Below are 19,769 nucleotides of genomic sequence, written 5' to 3'. Positions count from 1 at the left end.
ATTTCCATCTGCAGGGCTAATGCAAGGGTACTGGGTGCCCTAGTAAACCTTTCACCTTGTGCTCCCCCACACACAAACCTGCTGTCTGCTTCACCCAATCCCCAAGACTCCACTCCCCCCCCCACCCAAATTGCACCCCTTCTTATTTTTCAAACAAAACGTCAGTTTCATAGTTGAAACCTTGAATTTAGATATTAGCCAACAGGCCTAGAAACTGCTTTTGAAGAACCAATTATAGGTAGGGTTTAAATTAAATGAAAGAGGACAATGAGTTACTGCAAATGTAATAATACTTAGATGCTCTTTTACTAAGCTGTGTTAAGCACTAACGCATGCTTAACGCAGGGAAAATTACCTAACATAGGACATGCTACAGTGTTTTGTACTAGTTTTTCCATTTCAATGCACTAAGCACATGGTATTTATTTTTATTTATTTATTTTGGAGAGGGTTTGTCAGGGGCAGAGAAATGGGTGTGAAAGTGCTATTCAGCTAGCCCACTAACATTACTCGCATGCTAACTGGTTAGCGTGTCCATAATGCAGGAGCCCTTAGTGCCACCTAAATAAGAGGTGGTAAGTGCTCCTGTGTTAACTTTTAAATGTCCATGTGCTATTGCTTACCTTAGCACACAGCCAGAAATTCAACAAATATAAAAATACCTATTTTACAGCCACGCTAGAAATGGGCTTAGCATGCAGTAAAGTCCTCCATTAGGGCTTGCTAAGTCCATTTACTAGCACAGCTTAATAAAAGGGCCTCTTAACCATTAAATATAACCATTGTCGTGAAGAAGAACTAACTGGATAAGGATGTAAAGCAGAACTAGGATAATCATAATTAATATGATTTTATAATAAGAATAGCTCACAATCAGTTCAATTAGCTGAATAAGAGATGAAGTTGAGTGGACTGATTTGAAAAGTGTGTCTGCTTGTGTGTACAGAAAAAGCGAATTTAAATACTGAATCAATATAATTAAAATTAATATCGTACATATATATACATACAAGCACATATATTTATTTCAGTCCTCTCAAATTTCCCCCATTCTCCATACATTTTGCAGCTCACAAGTTCCTTGCCTATTTTCTGTCTCTTTCACCTCGCCTTCTTGCAAAACAATTCCGAGAAGTCTTATTTTTAAAATGTTTCCTTTCTCGGACACTAGGGCCTTACTCTTTTCTTATCCATATATACCTATATATTTTACAGACGCCTGAGGATGAGAAATCTGTCTGACTTTCCACCATTTCCAGATCATAGTAAAAGTTTCTATTTATAAAAAAAAACCCTTCTCAAGTCGATCCCCGCCGCGGCTGTGAGAACGGGATTCCCTCTGACGTCATTGCTAGGTTACCAAACAAACACAAAGACAACGCCATATATGGCTATCTGCGTCACAGGAACTCCAGCTGGGCGGGGTTAGGAATCCCGGCTCCAGTTAGGGGGGGCAAGAGAAAAGCCCCGAAAACTCATGAACGGCGGGGCGCAGGGGTCTAGACTTTAAGGGGGTACTGATAAAGGACCTTCTGAGAAGGACCCTCAAATTTGGAAGCCCCATGTAGTCTCGATAGCAAGTTTCGGGGCGGTTGTAGGCAGGCTTCCCGGTGACGTCAGGAGAAGGGGGCGAAACCTCTTCTATAAATAAGGAAGCTGAGCCGGGTTTCATTCATAAGATTTCAAACAGATCTGTAGCGAAGATCTTTCTCGTCGAGTCGGTGGAATTTCTTGCATTTTATTTTATTTTATTTTTAGCAGAAAAGTAAACGGGGGAAAGGTGGAATAAGAAAACTCCGCCTCCAGTTTTATTGTTTTTTTTTAATTATTATTTTCCGCAAGGCATCTAGTCTGTTTGAAAATCTGTAAGAGAAGACAAGCATCAAAAATTGCGTTGGAACTTTCCTTCAGTTTCACAGTTTTTGCAGTCGGTACCCTCGGATTTGCTTCTTTCCTTTTTCTTTTAATTTATTGTTATTTTTCGCTGTGGTTTGAGATTGCAAAGGGAAAATCTTAACGGGACCCGCAAGGCACTTTTCATTTCATTTATTTATTTATTTTTTAAGACATCAAAGTATTTCCATTACAAATATGCAGTATTTTTCTGACTTCTGCCCGAAGATTTCCAGACGGACCAAAGGTTCTTCTTCTCGAGGAAAGTAACATTGGAGTGGAAAGAAGGAGCAGAAATTAGAACTGCCTGGCTGCTTGCAGACAAGGTTTATCCTTCTGAAGTTGCTTCCTATATGTTTCAACCATTATAAAAAGAACTAATACAGACGGAAAGAAGGCCAGCAATCGAACTCCTCGGGCCAAGAAATTGAAAACAACCTACAAACTCTTTGTAATACTGTGTCCAGAGAGGCACAGGCTTCCAATTTAGTATCGTCCTTTGATCTACCTATATACGTTTACATTTGTAGTGACATTTACTCACTGCTGGATTACAGGCACCCCAGACGCAAACCGCCCTTGCCAGAGGACATGTATCAGGGGTTCCCCGGAGACTACGATTCGACCTCCAGGTGCAGCTCTTCGCCCTCTGCCGAGTCACAGTATCTGTCTTCCGTTGATTCTTTCGGCAGCCCCACTACCGGCGCCACCTCGCAGGTAAGCGAGTATAGCGCTCTGCTTCTGCCTCCTGCCCCTACCCCCACCCCAAGGGCTTTTGGATGGGAGAGGAGAGGGGACAGTAAAGGGTGAACTTACACGTGCTGAAGGTGCAAGCCAAAAGATACACTCTCTTTCAGTCTTACACTATTGTTTGCCATTTTCTCACCGTCAAAGAACTTTTTAAAAATAAAAATTAAAGAAGTGCAGATTATGGGTGTTAAGAAGGATCAGGGTTGACAGATGAATTCAGAATCACGAGATCAATGGATAGTAAACAGTTGGTAGTTCACAGATGGAGCTTGAGTTTGTTCAGATATGGAAGACGTGCAATACATTTAACAGAGAGAAATCGAGGGTAGCGAGGGTCGGGGGTCACCAAGGAGGACAGGCTGGCTTCTGAAGTCCTAAATTTAGTTCACAGAATTATGAATTGGGGGCGAATGTTATTGTTTATTCCTGCAGAGATGCAAAAATATTTATTATAATTGGACCTGTTCAATATATTTTTAAATTGCTGATCAAATAGGAATAACGATCCTTTACAACAGTCATTATTTTGCCAACTATTGATTCTTTTAGAGGAAACTCGCCGGTGCACAGTATGCAGGCATGCATAGAAACCAATGGCACTCTTTAGGTCTCGCCAAACATCATCAAGGGTCTTCCGGGATGCGAAGAAACCCGGGACAGTGCTATGATTCCGCAAACAAAAGAAAACTCTATTGCTCATAACTCACAGGCAGATTGCTCTAGTCCCATAGCATAAGTTGTAGGGTAAAAAGGTAGCACCCTCTGAAAAAAGGTCTGAGAGGAATCGCTGTTCGTTTCTTCCCGGTAGTCTCTTATTTTAAAAAATTGTTGATTTTTTTTCTTGCCGTGTCGACTCGTTGGTTGTGCTGACGTGATGACTGTGTGGCGTCAGCGAGAGGGCGGGGGAAGTAGGGCCACGCCCACGACTTTACACTGTAAGAGACACGTGGGAAAACTTTAACCTGATTCGAATAAGAGGGGGGGGGGGGGCATTTGTATCACTTTCCTTGGTTATTCCAGTACAATCAATAATGCAGGACTATACTATGATGTTTTTTTTTTAAATACACTAATAATACTAGAGAGTTGTGTTAGAAAAAGGCTGCCACAAGTCCCAAAATAAAATCTTTATTTACTTTCTTAATAAAGAAAAGCTCTTTTTTCTAATATTTAATTACTGTTAAAGTAGAAACACATTTAGTAAGGGGCCCTTTTACTAAAGCTTGAAGTGCATTTAAATGCTAAGAAGTCCATATACCTATGGGCTTCTTAGCACGCGCTAATTCTATTAGCGCGTGCTAAGCTTTTGTAAAAGAGCTTCTAAATCTTAAAGCACTCCTTCTCTTGGGATCTCGGAAAATTACTCTTACGAGTGCTCCAGTGAAAAACCAGGTAAAAATTATACACTGGAGTTTTTCAGTACTGCAGATAATTGGAGTGAGACATTTTTATTATGGCTATATGAAATACAACTAAATATATATATATATAAGGGAAATATATGCTCAAGTAAACTGGGAAGATGAGCCTAATATCATCAGATGGAGAAAGGGAGACAAGAAGCAAGGAACACAGATTTCAAAGACCAATTGGTTCCACTTTTTTCAGGAAAGACTGAGCCAGTACTGGTTTAACCATACTGCATGCATGGGCATGCAATTCTGATGTACAATCATTATTTGTATAGTACTACCAGGCATATGCAGCTCTGTACAGAGATACAAACCTGTCCCTACTCAGTAGAGCTTATAATCTAGTCAAGACAGAGAAGACACACAGAAAATAAAATATTACAGGCTTTAGTTTTTACACACAAATTACATTTTGAAAAGTTATGAGCAAAAAAGGTATACATTTACATGCTTACTTTACCCTCTGTTTTGCAATGGATAAAGTACTATGGGCTAGATTCTATATATAGCGCCTGAAAAATCTGCACAGAAAAAAAATACACCTAAGCGTATTCTCTAAAGTCCACCTAAATTTTATAGAATAGGCTTAAATTTCTGCTTGCTATATAGAATACACTGAGTGCCTCTCCACGTGACCAAATTTGGTTGTGTCTATTTAGGCCATGTTTTACATGGCATAAATCCCGACACCTAAACTAGGTGCAGAGTGGGTGTATTTTATAATTATTTTATTTAATTTATTTATTATGACATTTCTACCTCCGCATTTTCCCAAGAAATCTCAGTTTCAATGAGGCTTACATAACAAATTAATAAGAAGCATTACAAGACAATCAGGGCCCCTTTTACCAAGCTGCAGCATTGGCGCATGTTTTTCATGTGCACCAAGGCCCCCTTTTACCACAGCAGGTAAAAGGGAAGTCTTTCTTTCCTGCAATAAATGGCCACGTGGCAAGTAAACCACTTGCTGCGCGGCCATTTAGGGAGGGAGCCCTTACCGCCACCCATTGAGATGGTGGTAAGGGATCCCGCGCTAACCTGCATAGCACTGCCCGATTACCACCAGGTACACCCTGGCACTACAAAAATAAATATGTATATATTTGTAGTGCTGGATATGATGGCGCACTAGGAGTGGGATGTACCACTGGGCTGCTGCGGTAGCCCAGCGGTACTTCCTGTTTAGCGAGTGATAAGCCCGTGCTGGGCTTACCACTGCTTAGTAAAAGGAGCCCTTAATATTAATACAAGAATAATGTGCATAGATTTTAGAAATATCCAATCCACGCCCATGGCCAGCCCCCTCTTCAACTATGCGACTTAGAATTTACATGCACTACATTACAGAATACACTTAGTGAGTTGTGTGCATAAATCTTAATTCCAATTAATGCTGATAATTGTGTGTTAACATCCAATTGACAGTGCTGATTAGCTAGTTAAACAATTAAGTTACGTGCATTGTTATAGAATACACTTCGATTTCTGCACAGAGATTAAGGCACAATATATAGAATTTTGGGGCATGTGCATAACTGGCTGAATAACAACTCAAGAATCAAACCCAGTTTGTGTGTGACTAAGAAAAAGGTTTATGTCTATCAGCTAAAATCAAAAACTGATTAGACTGTATTGAAAAACGCTGTCAGATGGTAACCATATGACACTGTGGTATACACCTTGTCCAAACTTTCATGTAACCATGTGGATATGCATCTGAGGAGTGGACTCTTGTCCTTCTATAAGGTATCACAAATCTGTCATTTTTGTGTAGATTGCAGGATAATATGCTGGCCATATATTTGTCATCATTTGTCACTGTTCTATCTCAGGTTAGTATGTTATTTACAAATCATTTCTGAGAAGTAAGATACCAGTTGGAGAATTCTAGAGGAGATCTGCTTTTAAAGAACCCCCACCCATTCACAAATAATATAGGGAGAAAGGGAAGTTGGCAAGGGTCATAGCTGAGGACACAGATGAGCAGTAATTATTTTCAGGGTTCAGAATTGTGGATCTTAAGATTGTTGAGAACTATAAATATGAAAAACTATCAACTGTGATACTGTACACCCCCCTCAAAAGTGCAAAACCTGTATGATCAGAGTCCTGTCTTGGAAAGCCTTATTGCAATGTGAATTTGTATTGGTGATGTCCTGTAATGGACTAGTTAAAGTGACAGCAGTATACCGTTTGCTTCTTAGTGGTTCAAATATATAGGGAGAGTACTGTTGTTTGCCAGGTGCATTTTTGAAACACTGCGCTGTGTCACACTACATGATTTCTGCATGATTTACCTTAAAGAGGCAATGCACATTATCCCCTATTTGGGTTCTTAGGTGCACTTTGCTATAAGCCAATTAAATCCACTAAATTTCCAAAATCCCATTTTCAAGAGATTTAATACAATACTGGATACTACTGGACAACTAGAGAGGACAAGGATATTATTACAAAAAAAAAAAAAAAAAGCAGAGCACATTAACGACAGGGAACATCGATTTGTATCAGCAGCTTGAAAGCAGAAAGAAGCCAAAATTGCTCTTCCCCTTTTATCCAGGTTGGAAGGATTCCCTGGTTCCTATGATACATTTTTAGGAATAACACAAATCCAATATTTTAGGGGTCTTTTTACTAAGCTACAGCAAAAAGTGGCCTTAGCACGCCCTTATGTGGGTCTTTCCCACAGGCTAAGACCATTTTTACTGCAGCTGTAAAAAGGGCCAATGTTCTATTTGTTTTATGTTAATGGTCATGCACTAATATTGCCATTAGCGCATGGTCATTTTTGAAAAATCATGTAAGCACTTACTGCCACCCATTTTGTAGGTGGTAAGGGCTCATGCGATATTCCTGTACTAAGCAGTTAGCGCACAGTAATGTAGATGTGGTTAGTGCAGGAAGCCCACTCTCTGCCCATGACATGTCTCCTAAAAAAATTTTTGAAATATTTTTTAGCGCACACATTTTCAGAGTTACCACAGGACACCCGAGTGTGTCCCACAGTAGTCCATTTTTAACTGTGTCAGGTGTGCATTAGCACCTAACGCAGCTTCATAAAAGGGTCCCTTAATTTGCTCAAGATTCAGGTATTAGAAAAAAAGAAACAGTTATACGTCTTAGAAAATGTATCATAACACATCAGTTTGGATTTGTATAGTAACTTTCATCCAAATTCTCCTAGCATTTTATCAATTCTGTTATTTAAGCATCAAGTATGTGGCCAATACTGTGAAGGTTGGGTTTTTTTTTGGGAGGGGGGGTACATTTCTGGTCTCTAGACTCTCTGATAGTTTCCAACTGGGGAATAAATATGTTATTTTTGTTCATCCAAATTTGCTTTATTTCAACCTACTAATAATTCAATGTACATGACAGATTGTGTGAATTAACACAGCTCCTGAGATTTACATGCCAGGGGCTGTTTAGGGAATTAAGAGTGCTCACCCTATCCCGTTTAATGAAAGAACAGCATGGTTGAGGAACTGCAGCTTTTTCAGACCACAAGGGGTGTACTCTGGCTGGGGTCCCGCAATATTTGGAAATGTGGGAGGAGGAATGATCCTTTAAAAAGGGGATGTACCATTTTTTTTTTAAAAGGATCTGGGTATCCCCACCCCTCGTATGCACTGACTCTGGATAACTGTTCCTACCTGACATTATGGAGAGGCTACCAGAGGTGGGTAGGGGAAGGGGTAGAGGATGCCACAGGGCTATATAACCAGCAGTTGTGTGGGGCTAAGGGGAGGCCTGTGTCTGGAGCCAGTGGGTATCAGAAATGAGCAAACTAACATATAGTATAATCCTGCAGAGATTCTGTAAGTTCTAGTATGGCAATAACATGCCTGCTAGTACCACAATTCCACAAGAACAGCTAAACTATATCTGAAAGAGTGGGCTGATACACTGAAGCCTCAACTACCAGCTGATCAAGCTGTTTAAGAGATTCATTTCTGAGTAGTGGATGGACAGAGAATCAGATTCTTTTCAGCTCTTGTAGCTTAACATAGACATGCAGCAGTTTCAGCTTGAAAGAAAATAAATCCTTACCTATGGATTCAGCACCAAGAGGCAAGCAATCTCTGATCTCCTGCTATGCATAAAGCAGTTTTAGCATGCAGTGTGAAATTTTAAATTCTCCAACTAGCCTTCTGCGAAGACTCTAAACTCTATTCTCGAATAACTGAGGGAGTCTAGGTTAGTAGGGAGGCCTGCTCTTTAGAGAAGGATACACCCTCAAAAAGGAAAGACAAGATGAGTAACTTAAGGCTGTAACTTAGGAGGGAAGTACTCTGAGGCCTGGTGAATGGCTCACATGCCTGAGTCAGGATCCCACTCCAGGGGCTGGGCACACCAGGAGCTCTTGAAGCTCAGCATTCACATCAGCACCCGCTAAGCCAGTGGTATTAATTTAAATTGAGGGAAGGAGTGGTAGCCTGCCATGGGGAATTCATTGAATGAAGGCCCAGAGCTGGTGGGGCTTAAAGCTCCTGAGCACCGGCAGATACACTACTTGGTGAGGCTGCACTCAAATGAATGAAGGACTGAAACTGAAAGACCTGGGAAAGGGACCTATAAAAGAAAAAATAGAAAGAATTAAGAAATATGAAAACTGGCTGTATACATGTTATGATTTCTGGCTGTCACTTAATGTTTTTAGTGCATCTGGCTTCAGCTTCCTCAGTGTGCATGCCGAATTTATAACACTAAGCATGTTAATATGTTTCTGGACTTACCCATTACTAAATAGGATAGGGAAGAATAAATTTCATACCACTGCTCTGCAATGATAGTCACTTTTCCTTCATGTGCCAAATGAATTGTGGAATAGGGATCCAATATAACTTATAGTGTTTCTTCTTGAAAATAATGTTTCTCTCAGCAGATGAGGAGGGAGCTGGTGACTTCACAGTGTTCTTATTGAAAGTTATTCTCTGTATTTCAGGAGTGTAGTGGTGCGGGTGACATGCCTGGATCCTTTGTGCCAACGGTCACCGCAATAACTACCAGCCAGGATCTGCAGTGGTTGGTGCAGCCAACATTGATCTCTTCTGTGGCACAGTCCCAGGGGCAGGCCATGTCTCATCAACAGACCCCCCTTGACCCATATGACCTGCCTGGGACCAGCTACTCCACCCCAGGGATGAGCAGCTATAGTGGGGCTGCTGGAGCATCATCAGTGACACCAACAGCTGCCTTGAGTAGGCCAACACGAGCAAGGACCAAAAGACAGCGTGAAGAATCGGTGAGCTTGGTTAAATTTAGTATTATATTTGATTATCCCAGTGTAGCTGAAGATGAAAAATTTTCAGCATAGGGAACCCAAACATATTTGCTTAATTTTCATTTCCCATATCGTTTGCAACATTGCTTGTTTTGTTTTGGTTAGTCTTCTTTTTTCATTTCGGGCAATATTGTTAAGAGTGTGTGCTGTGTGCACCCTCTTTCTTGATAGTGCATACAAGCGTGATGGTTATGTGCAACAGTTTACATATGCACGCACTGTTGGGAAAGAATGTGCACTACAGTATAGTCTCGCTAATGCAACCATCGGCATATCCGACAGACCCCCCTGTGATGTCATCGCATTTATTTCTATTAAAAATCTTTGTTTTAGAACAATTTTTAAAATTGGAAACTATATGCCCTTGTTTATGCATTGTTTGAGGAGTTTATGCATGTTTTCTGTATTATCTGACTTCTCATTTATCTGACAACATGTTGATCCCATTTTATGTCAGATAATCGAGACTGTACTTTTGGCAGGACCCATGAACTCAAAGAGCTGGTAGAGGCAGGGATGTTTGTTTTGCTTATTTTTTAAGGGTCTTTTGTACCAACACATCCTGTTTTTCTCATTGGAGAATAAACCTTTAAACTCTCTTGGTCATCTTATGACTTAGTTTTTTGGATCTTGCTTGTTTTTTTTAACCATTTTGGGAACAGGCCCTGAATATTTTGTGTGCCTGGGCTTTGAAAGAACTCTTGGTGGCCCTGGGAGAGCATGCATGTTGATTATATGTCTTTCACCTTGACAGCTGACACCTGAGGAAGAGGAAAAGAGGCGGGTTCGCAGGGAGCGGAATAAGCTGGCAGCAGCCAAGTGCCGGAATAGACGCAAGGAACTGACCGACCGTTTACAGACGGTGAGTATCTTAGGGGTTTTGACCCAGGACTAGAATAAAGACTTGTGAATTTAGAAATAGAAGAGAAGCACTTTGCAGCATCTGCATGCAAATATTTTGCAAAAATATTCCAGCAATTAATTTCTTGCATCAGTTTGAAATTACAGAGTTGTGCTAAAGTTATGAATTTGACACATCTCAAAAATGTGGGCTAAATTCATTGCTTCCAATAAAAAATGAGCATATAGCATCCATCCCTCTGCCCCAGACAGGTGTTCACTTTTGCAGGGAATGACACTGGTTATATGGGGGCCCTTTTACAAAAGGCATGCCAAAAAGTGGCCTGTGGTAGCATGGGTGCATGTATTGGACGCGCACTGGACCATTTCTCCACCGCATCTGGAAAAATGGGGGTTTCTTTTTGACCATGAAATTGACATGTGGCAAAATTAAAACCAGTGTGCGTCTGTTTGTGGCCTGAGCCCTTAATGCCACCCATTGACTTAGCGGTAAGGGCTCACGCATTACCCACGTGGTAACCGTCCAGCATGCGCCAACTGCCGATTACCGCCGGGAATGCCTTGCGGTAGAAAATAGAAAATGATTTTCTACCATGGGTTTTCAGCACACACCAAATTCTGAATTACCATCAGGTTCACGCGCTAGCCGGACGGTAATGCCAATTTGATGTGCGCTGTAGGCGTGTAGGCCCTTATGCGCCTTTGTAAAAGGGCCCCATGGTGCCCAGATGTGACTGGCAATCATACTAGTTCCAGATGGCACTGCAGGGGGCAGCTGCACATTGGGTTGGGGGAGAAAGTACATTTGCATCTTTATTTCATTTTTTTTAAGGAACCTCTATGGTTTCCAAAGGTCATGTACTATACAACACCTTTTTTGTTGGTCTTTTAGGTGTGACGGCTACTATGATGCTGCATTTTTGCACCTGGGTCATTGGCTTCATTACAGAAAGGAAACAACTAGCCAGAGAGGAAAAATTGCAGAAGAACTGAAGAAAATAGATTTTTAAAAAATCATTAGCAAACAGAGGAGTCCTTTTACAAAGGCAAGCTAGTGTTTTTAGCACGTGATAAAAATAAGCGTGTGCTAACCCCCGGGTTCTATATAGCACACCCAGAGATCCGCGCCAAAGTCCAAGCATATTCTATAACAACGCACGAAACTTAATTGGCAATAATGAGCACTAATTGGCAATAATTACAATTTATGCGTACAACTCGGTAAGAGTATTCTGTAACTCAGTGCGCCTAACTTCTAACGCACGCAGGCAAAGAGGAACATGGTTATGGGTGGGGAAATTTGTGGGCATTCTGAAATTTATGTGCATGGGCACATAGGCACATAGTTTTAGGTGCTGGGATATCAACTAAGCGTATTCTACATACAGTACCTAAATCTAGGCGCCACTTATAGAATATGCTTAGTCGGAAGTGTTTTCTGTGTGGAGTTTTTAGGCGCCATATATAGAATCTCCCCCTAAATGCTAGAGACACCCATATATTCCTATGGACATCTCTAGTGTTTAGCATGCGCTAAAAATGCTAAAACGCCTTTGTAAAAGACCCCCAGAATGCAAAAAAAAAAAAAAAAAAGAGAGGAGGACTTGATTTGCTTATGGGTTTTTTTGTTCCTCCTCTTCCCCCCCACTTTGGTATTAGAATCAATTTTTTAACTGCAAAGTTGATAGCAGAAAAAGTCAGGTGATGTAATGGGTCAGGATGCCAACCTCCATGGGTGTTCTTGCCTGGTTTTCTCTTTCCCTCATGCCATGGATTGTGTTAAAGGTGTGAGGCTCAGAACATGCAACACACACAGGACATATTAATTGGCTGACAACCTGCCAGCCTGACTATAATAGACTGCGGTGTGTACTTTGAAACTGAACATAAATCCTGATACTGGGGTGCTTCGCTGTGGGTTCTGCTCTGCTCATTGTGAACCCTGGCACTTGTGTTTTGGAGTGTAATTCTTCCTGCACTAATGAGGTGAAGAGTAGGGAACCTGAAAGTAAGGTTATGGAGAAGTTCACGATTAAATCAGAATGAAGAAGTCTTTGCTATGCAGTATAGGAGGTGCAATAGATAAGGTACCTCTGGTTTATCTGTCCTAATCGTGGCTTGTGCATTGCTATTCAACCTGTAGGAAACAGATGTCCTGGAAGAAGAAAAAGCGGAACTGGAGGCAGAGATCTTGGAACTGCAGAAGGAGAAGGAGCGTCTGGAGTTTGTCCTAGTGGCTCACAAACCCAGTTGCAAAATCCCTTACGAGGAAGTGCCTGATCCGAGCCAGCCCGGTACTTCAAGTGAGGTGAGCTCTTTGGGGATAGCTGTCAAAGAGGACCCTTTTGGGCCATCTGGCTACCAGTCCGTACCCCTCCATTACCAGCAGAACCTTGGCATCCCGGTCCAGGGCTCCGGACCGGCGGAGGTAGCATTTTCTAGTTCTTTCTATACACACAGTGAACAGCTGAGCGAGCAGTACCCTGTCAATCCCTCATATACGTCTTCGTTTGTGTTCACCTACCCAGAGGGATCCACGTGTGGAGCCACTCACCAGCGGAACAGCAGCAGCGATCAGTCCTCCGACTCCTTGAATTCTCCCTCCCTGCTTGCTTTGTGAACAAACTAGGAACATATATCACCATCCCCCTTCTCCAAATTACAGAAATGCGAACTCGGCACAAACTCCCACGGTGGGAGGGGGGAAATGGGAATGCCAAAAAATGTGATGCAGATGGAAAAGGATTATATCGACTACTACTGCCAACAATGCTCCCTTATTTTCTGCTCTTCAATCTTTAGAAGTGAAAATGTGGCAAATAGTTTTTTTTATTGTTGTTGTTTTTTTTTTGGAGTGAAAGGAACCCCTCACCTCAATGAACTCAAAACAAATTTCCCAGGAGCGCAAGACATATTGATACAAATGGAACTGTAGAATCTGAGGTGTCCTTTGTGCATTTAATCTTAATATGATTTTATAAAAACCAACCCTCCCCCACCTGTTCGTGAATATGCTGCCACACTCATGCTTCATATGTGCTCATCATTTGGATCTTTGCACATCATTTCATGAGAAGAAATGAGAGGAAAACCACATTTAGGTCCAAAGCTTTCTTTTGCAAATTCCAATCCACAAAAGTTATTGTTTTAAATTATAAAGAAAAAAATCTTTTAGCTTCCAGAGTGGAACAGACATTGCTAGATTTACCCATAAAAGGTGGATGTGTGTGTGGGGGGGGAGGGGGGGGGAGGGGAGTACAATGAAAAGCATTTTAAAGCTTGTCTTTCCCTTCCCTTCCCTGGGAAGTCTGCTAGTTTGGAGCTTGTTACCTTGTGTTATATACCTGGGGTCTATTTTTTTGAAAGCTTTTCCAATATCTTCTGCTTTGGGGTAAAAGATTTGGGTAGTAGAGGGGTTGGAAAGTGTTTAATTTCATATATGCCTCTGCTCTTGTTTGAGACCTGCAATTTTGATCTATACATTTGATTTTTAATGTGTTTTTCTTATTGAGCAGTGTTAAACCCTCTCCACTCCAAAAAAATGGATCACTTTGCCAGCATTTTTGTGAAGAGCATGCACACACTGGAAGCCTGCCTTGAATTCTTGGGTTTTTCCTTATTTTTGGCAAATCCTGAAAAGTGAACAAAAAGAGATGGGAGATATACATATATATATTTTTTTTAATTTTTTTGACTTTTATTTTAAATACTGTGAAATGATCCTGAAATATTGTACTGACTTTTTGTGTCTGTGTTTTTTTTTTGTTTGTTCTTTTTTAATTCTATTTTGGCTTAGTTAATGTTCTTGCACACATTTTCTGTACTTAAGGTCTAAATGCTGGGGTAATTTCTTTCTGCTAGCCACAAATACTTAGTATTTCCTTTTCCACTCAAAAATTAGAGATCCCCCTTCTCTGTACTGGCAGAATATTTTAATTTTATTTGTCTTTCTGACCTTCTTACAAACCAGTGCAGGCTGCAGAGTTAATGGAAACACAGAAAATGACAGCAGATAAAGATCAAATGCCCATCCAAACTAATTACTAAGCTCTGCAACCTTTCCTCTCCTTTAGACATCCTCTCTGCTCATCTGATGCTTTCTTGAATTCACATATAGTCTTCAGCTCTACCACCTCCACTTGGAAGTTGCTTCATACATCCACCACCCTTCCTATAGAAATATTTTCTTAGATTACTCCGAGTTTATCCCCTTTCACCTTCATCCTATTTTCCCCTTGTTCCAGAGCTTCTTTTCCACTGAACAAGGCCCCACCACAGAGATTTAAATGTCTCTATCATATCTTTCTCTTGCTTTCCTTCCAAAGTATACATATTGAGATATTTAAGTCTGTCTGTTTATGCTTTATAATGAAGATCACTGATCTTTTTAGTAGTTGTCCTCTGGATAGTTGTATGATGTTTGCTATGGTCTTTGCAGATAAATTTCCTTCCCTTGATAATTTTGCAGGAGGGTTGCAAGCCCCGCCAGGTATTTGATCTTTGTTCTCCAAGTAATGCTCTTTCCCATACAAAATGAGAAAGGGGTAGAGGGCCCTGATTTATGCCTGTAGCCCCTGTCTTCCAAAACATCCTCACCATCATATAAAACACTAGAGGATAGATCTCCCTGAATCTTGGTTTAGTTTTGAGTCTATACCCTCCAGTTCTGACTGCCCCCCGCCTCAATGCTGCTTGGCCTGCATTTCAAATTTTTTGCCATGGAAAACTCATGATAGCAAGCACCTCTATATACTGAGATTTCCGACTGACCCAAATCTAGTTGGCAGGCCTCTGGTTCCTTCAAACCTTGCCTTTCCCCCACCCTTATACAAACACACTCCGGAGCATTAATGCAACACCCATGTATACACTACAGTTTAGAAAATGAGTCCCAAAACAACAGTTTCCCTATACAAAAATCACTAGAAATGTCAGTTTTGGGGCTCCCAGGGGTGGTGAAGCTTAATGCAGTCACATTGCATTCTGGGAATTATCCTACTGAAAAAACCCCCATCTTTGGGGTGGGGAGATGAGCTGTTACAGCTGTTACAGATTAGTTGTTAAACATGAAGACACCCAGCGTCGTGTCCCCAGTAGAGGCAGGTTTGCGTTGACTTGGAAACTCATAGTAGGAGGCTACCAAGTCAATGCTCACCTCGCCTCCAACTCAAAATGAAACTTGAGAATAAGAACCAAAATTTAGTGAGCAGACATTTTAAAAATACCAGGATTACAGCAGTTGGCCCTGGTTACTATGTTAATAGAACACTAATGAATATTTAAACAATAAACTTGGAGATGCCCCTTTAGTGGGAGGTCTATCCCAACATGCTGTGCCCAAGACTGGCAGAAATCCTCCTAAAGTAGAGATTTTCAGGGGATGTGTGTATCAGGAAGGAAGATCGCAAATAACTTAGAAGAATAAGAAAGGGAAACTCTAAATTTCTGAGTACTAACTCTCAAACAGCCTAAACATGGTGGTGGGGGTAGTGGATCCAGAAACAACCTGCAACAACAACAATGGGTTTGCAAAAGTGTGATTTTTAGACTTTTTAGGATCAGATATGTGGTTGCCATTAGTTCACTTGAATATGTAGAAATCAAGGTGATAAAGTATAGGGTAGTGTCTTTTTATTGGACTAACGAAATGCCTTTCTTGACTAGCTTTTAGGGATTACACTGCCTTCATCAGCTCAAAAAAAAGGCTATCCAAGAAAGGTGTTACGTTAAGCCAATAAAAAGGTATCATCTTATTCTATTTCTGAAGTCCTTTTTTTGAGCACAGTAGCATTTCTGCTGAAGATTTCTGTATATGTCCTCTTCAAGAAAAGAAAAAAAAGGTTTTAATCTGTGCCGCACAAAATGAGATGAAAACCAAGAGCCCTGTTTACTAAGCTACGCTATAGGAACGCTAGCGTTTTTAGCATGTGCTAACACTAGAGACACCCATAGGAATATATGGGCGACTCTAGCGTTTGGCGTGCACTAAAAATGTTAGCGCACCTTAGTAAACAGGGCCCCAAATCTTTACAAATAAAAGAACAAATTGTTGTGCTGGATTGAAACATTGAAAGAGTGCATAAAAAATTGGGGGAATAATCCTCATTATGCACTGACCAACTTGGTAATGTGTGTGCATCAACATTAGAGCTCACCGGTCATGCTTTGCTTTGCTTTGCTGCTATGTTGTGAAAAATACACAGCACAATTCTCTTCTCCAACTATTTAAGATTTTGTTACAGATCTATTAAAAATATCTATTATGTGTACATATGAAAGCATTTCTATACATTAGTGCTTTTTAAATGCAATGTATATTTTATAGAACTGTAATTGGTAACTGAGACCCATGCGCATTGACAAAGACCTGTGTAGCTTTTAGTGCCTAAATGTTGCTAACTTGTTAGTTTGTGACCAAGCTCATTTTTAAATTTTCTTTTCTAAAGGTCTATTTTTCTCTATGTAGTATTACACTTGAGCAGAGGCAGGCTGACAGGTTTTCTGTACTGTATTAGTAACCGTGTTAGCACTAGAAGCATCCCCATTCTGTGTTTCCAACTGCACCCTTTGTTGAAACTCCGTAAAAATGTCGAATAAAGCTTTTAAAACACAACTTCATAGACATATTTTTCAATGTTGATTTTAAGGGCAAATAGAAGTTAGTGTTTGGATTTGTAAGACATATTTGTAAACTGTTGTTTGTATATTCTATGAACACTTTGTCCTGCTTTCTGGGTCAAGTTTTGATGTCTTGATAAAAAAAAAAAATGTACACCCCTTATGTTTGGAGTCAAATAGCTTTTGGTCAGTATGAATGACATGATAGCTGACTATAGCAGTGTGTGTTTAGAAATGTTCTTTATTTTAGAAGTATGTTGCAAAGTCCATTTTAAAAATACATTCATAGATTTTAAGGGATAAAAAGTTCTAATCCTGTCTATGATACACAGGGGAAAATTTTCTTGATGAGGTGAGTGATTTCTGCATGTTCTGGGCAGTGCACCAGACTAACAAATGCAGTTCTGGACTTGCTGCATTCATTCTGTTGATAAACTGTGCTTGCCCTGAAGTGTTTGAAAGTCCAGTTACCAAATAGCAATAGCCACCCTGTATCCATTCCAAATATTCTTGTTTCATAAATACTTGTTAGGAAAGTAACTAAGATAAGATGTATATTGTTATTTTAGATCAGGATAATTTTGTCTAATCATTGTTACATCCTAGATTCTGTCTTATAATCTAGTTTCTTTGTTGTAACCCGCTATAAACTATTTTATTGGTATTAGCAGGCTATACATGAGCTAACGCTAAGTGTAACTTATTCTAATTTACCCTCTTTTGATAGCTGAACAGGTGGCAGCCATTAGGTTCAGAGCAGATGTGGCATGGTGCATGGTGTGCTGTTTCTTACTGTTAGGATGCTCTTTACAATATTAAAGCCAGTGTGGACTAGATCTTGAGGTCACGGCTAACCCATGAGCTCAATATGGTGACTCCCGAGCACATGGAGTTACAGTGGATGAACACAAAAATTTCAAAAGACAATTTAGGAAGTCAGACTTTTCATTGCTAAAGGATTTGGACTTTACATTTAATTACTTACCTTTATAAATCCAAGTTCAAAGCAAGTTACACTCAGTTATGTACAGTATGTAATTTCCAGCCCCAGCAACTTACAATCTAATTGTATATTATTACTACTACTTACCATTTCTATAGCGCTACTAGACGTACGCAGTGTTGTACACTGGACATGAAGAGACAGCCCCTGTTCAAAAGAGCTTACAATTTAACTAGGATAGACAAACAGGACAAATAAGAGATAAGGGAATTACTAAGGTGGGAATGATAAAAATGGGTGCTGAACAAGTGAGTAAGGGTTAGGAGTTAAAAGCAACATCAAAAAGGTGGGCTTTTAGCTTAGATTTGAAGACAGCCAGAGATGGAGCTCGATGTACAGGCTCAGGAAGTCTATTCCAGGCATATGGTGCAGCAAGATAAAAGGAACGGAGTCTGGAGTTAGCAGTGGAGGAGAAGGGAGCAGATAAGAAAGATTTACCCAGTTAACGGAGTTCCCGGGGAGGAGTGTAGGGAGAGATAAGAGTGGAGAGGTACTGAGGAGCTGCAGAGTGAATGTACTTGTAAGTCAATAAGAGGAGTTTGAACTGTATGCAGAAATGGATAGGGAGCCATTGAAGTGACTTCAGAAGAGGGCTAATAAGAGCATAGTGACACTGGCAGAATATAAATTGTGCAGCAGAATTTTGAACAGATTGAAGGGGAGAGAGATGGCTTAGTGGGAGTCCTCTGAGAAGAAAGTTGCAATAGTCTAAATGAGAGGTGATAAGAGTGTGGATAAGGGTTCTGGTAGTGTGCTCGGAAAGGAAAGGGCAAATTTTGGTGATATTGTAGAGAAAGAAATGACAAGTTTTAGCAGTTTGTTGAATATGTGCAGAGAAGGAGAGAGAGGAGTCGAAGATGACCCCCAAGGTTATGAGCTGGTGAGACAGGGAGGATGAGAGTGTAATCCACAGAGATAGAGAATGGGGGAAGAGGAGAGGCTGGTTTAGGGGAAAAGATAAGAAGTTCAGTCTTGGTCATGTTTAGTTTCAGATGGCAGTCAGACATCCAGGCAGCAATGTCAGACAGGCAGGCTGATACTTTGGCGTGGATTCCTGGTGAAATTACTGGTGTGGAGAGGTAGATCTGGGAGTCATCAGCGTAAAGGTGATACTGAAAACCATGGTATGAGATCAGAGTACAAGGGAAGATGTACAGATGGAGAAAAGAAGAGATCTCAGGACAGATCCCTGAGGTACACCAACTAATAGTGGGATAGAAGCGGAGGAGGATCTATCAGAGTCATTTGTCATTTTGGGGTCAATATTCGGCCGGCTGTGGTCAGCATTTTGCCGACTGCTCTCAGCTTTACTCCTGGATATTCGATGTGCTGAGCCACATCCAAGCACTGGCACTGAATATCTAGGCATATGCGAGTGGCTAAAACATAGCTGGTTAAGTGCGATATTCAGCACTTAACAGACTATGATGGACTGCATAAAGATAGGACTGTATTTTGTGTGGTCCTATTTATGCCATTATTTTAGCCAATTAAAAGCTGAATATTGGCACTTAACTGGCAAAGTACCAACTCTGCTCCCTGAAATGCCCACAAAGAAGCCAGTTTCGGCTTAGGTGCTAATCGGGCATTTTCAGCAGCACTAACCAGTTAAATGCTGCTGAATATGCCCAGTTAGCCTTGAACAAGTGATTTAAATGGCCAGGAGCTTTTTCTGGCAGTTTAACTTGCTTTGAATATTGACCGGTTTGTTCTAGTTATACTGTTAGATTCCTACATACAGCTAGCTATTCCTGCTGTACATCACCTCAGGTGAATCTGTTCATAAAGGTGGTTAATAAATGTAAGTAAAGAAAAAGATATAAGTTTGTACCTGAGACATGTGCACTTCTCTAACAGCCACAGAAAGTAAGTCCAGTTCTTGAGTGAAAGCATTGATATAATAAATGTGACCGCATTCTCCAGGCTTCGTACAGGTCACAGCCTCTTT

General features: G+C 40.7%; 1 protein-coding gene across 3 annotated transcripts; it reads left to right on the top strand.

The window, feature by feature from the left end:
* The first annotated feature begins 1,693 nt into the window (after nucleotides 1-1,693).
* Nucleotides 1,694-14,359, top strand: FOSB (FosB proto-oncogene, AP-1 transcription factor subunit). Of its 3 annotated transcripts, none has more exons than XM_030219380.1 (5): nucleotides 1,694-2,610; nucleotides 9,001-9,300; nucleotides 10,094-10,201; nucleotides 12,344-12,508; nucleotides 12,729-14,359. In XM_030219380.1, exons 1-5 carry the CDS (start codon nucleotides 2,485-2,487, stop codon nucleotides 12,792-12,794), a joined length of 765 nt encoding a protein of 254 aa, XP_030075240.1. In that variant the 5' UTR covers nucleotides 1,694-2,484; the 3' UTR covers nucleotides 12,795-14,359. The 3 variants fall into 3 exon arrangements, with proteins under 3 accessions (XP_030075240.1, XP_030075239.1, XP_030075238.1); XM_030219379.1 differs by having other exon boundaries at nucleotides 12,344-12,628; XM_030219378.1 differs by having other exon boundaries at nucleotides 12,344-14,359.
* The last annotated feature ends 5,410 nt before the right edge of the window (nucleotides 14,360-19,769 follow it).

This window comes from Microcaecilia unicolor, chromosome 11 (genome assembly GCF_901765095.1).
Source record: "Microcaecilia unicolor chromosome 11, aMicUni1.1, whole genome shotgun sequence".
Lineage (NCBI taxonomy): Eukaryota > Metazoa > Chordata > Amphibia > Gymnophiona > Siphonopidae > Microcaecilia > Microcaecilia unicolor.
Note: the sequence above shows the minus strand (reverse complement) of the source record. Positions and strands in the feature narration are given on the sequence as shown.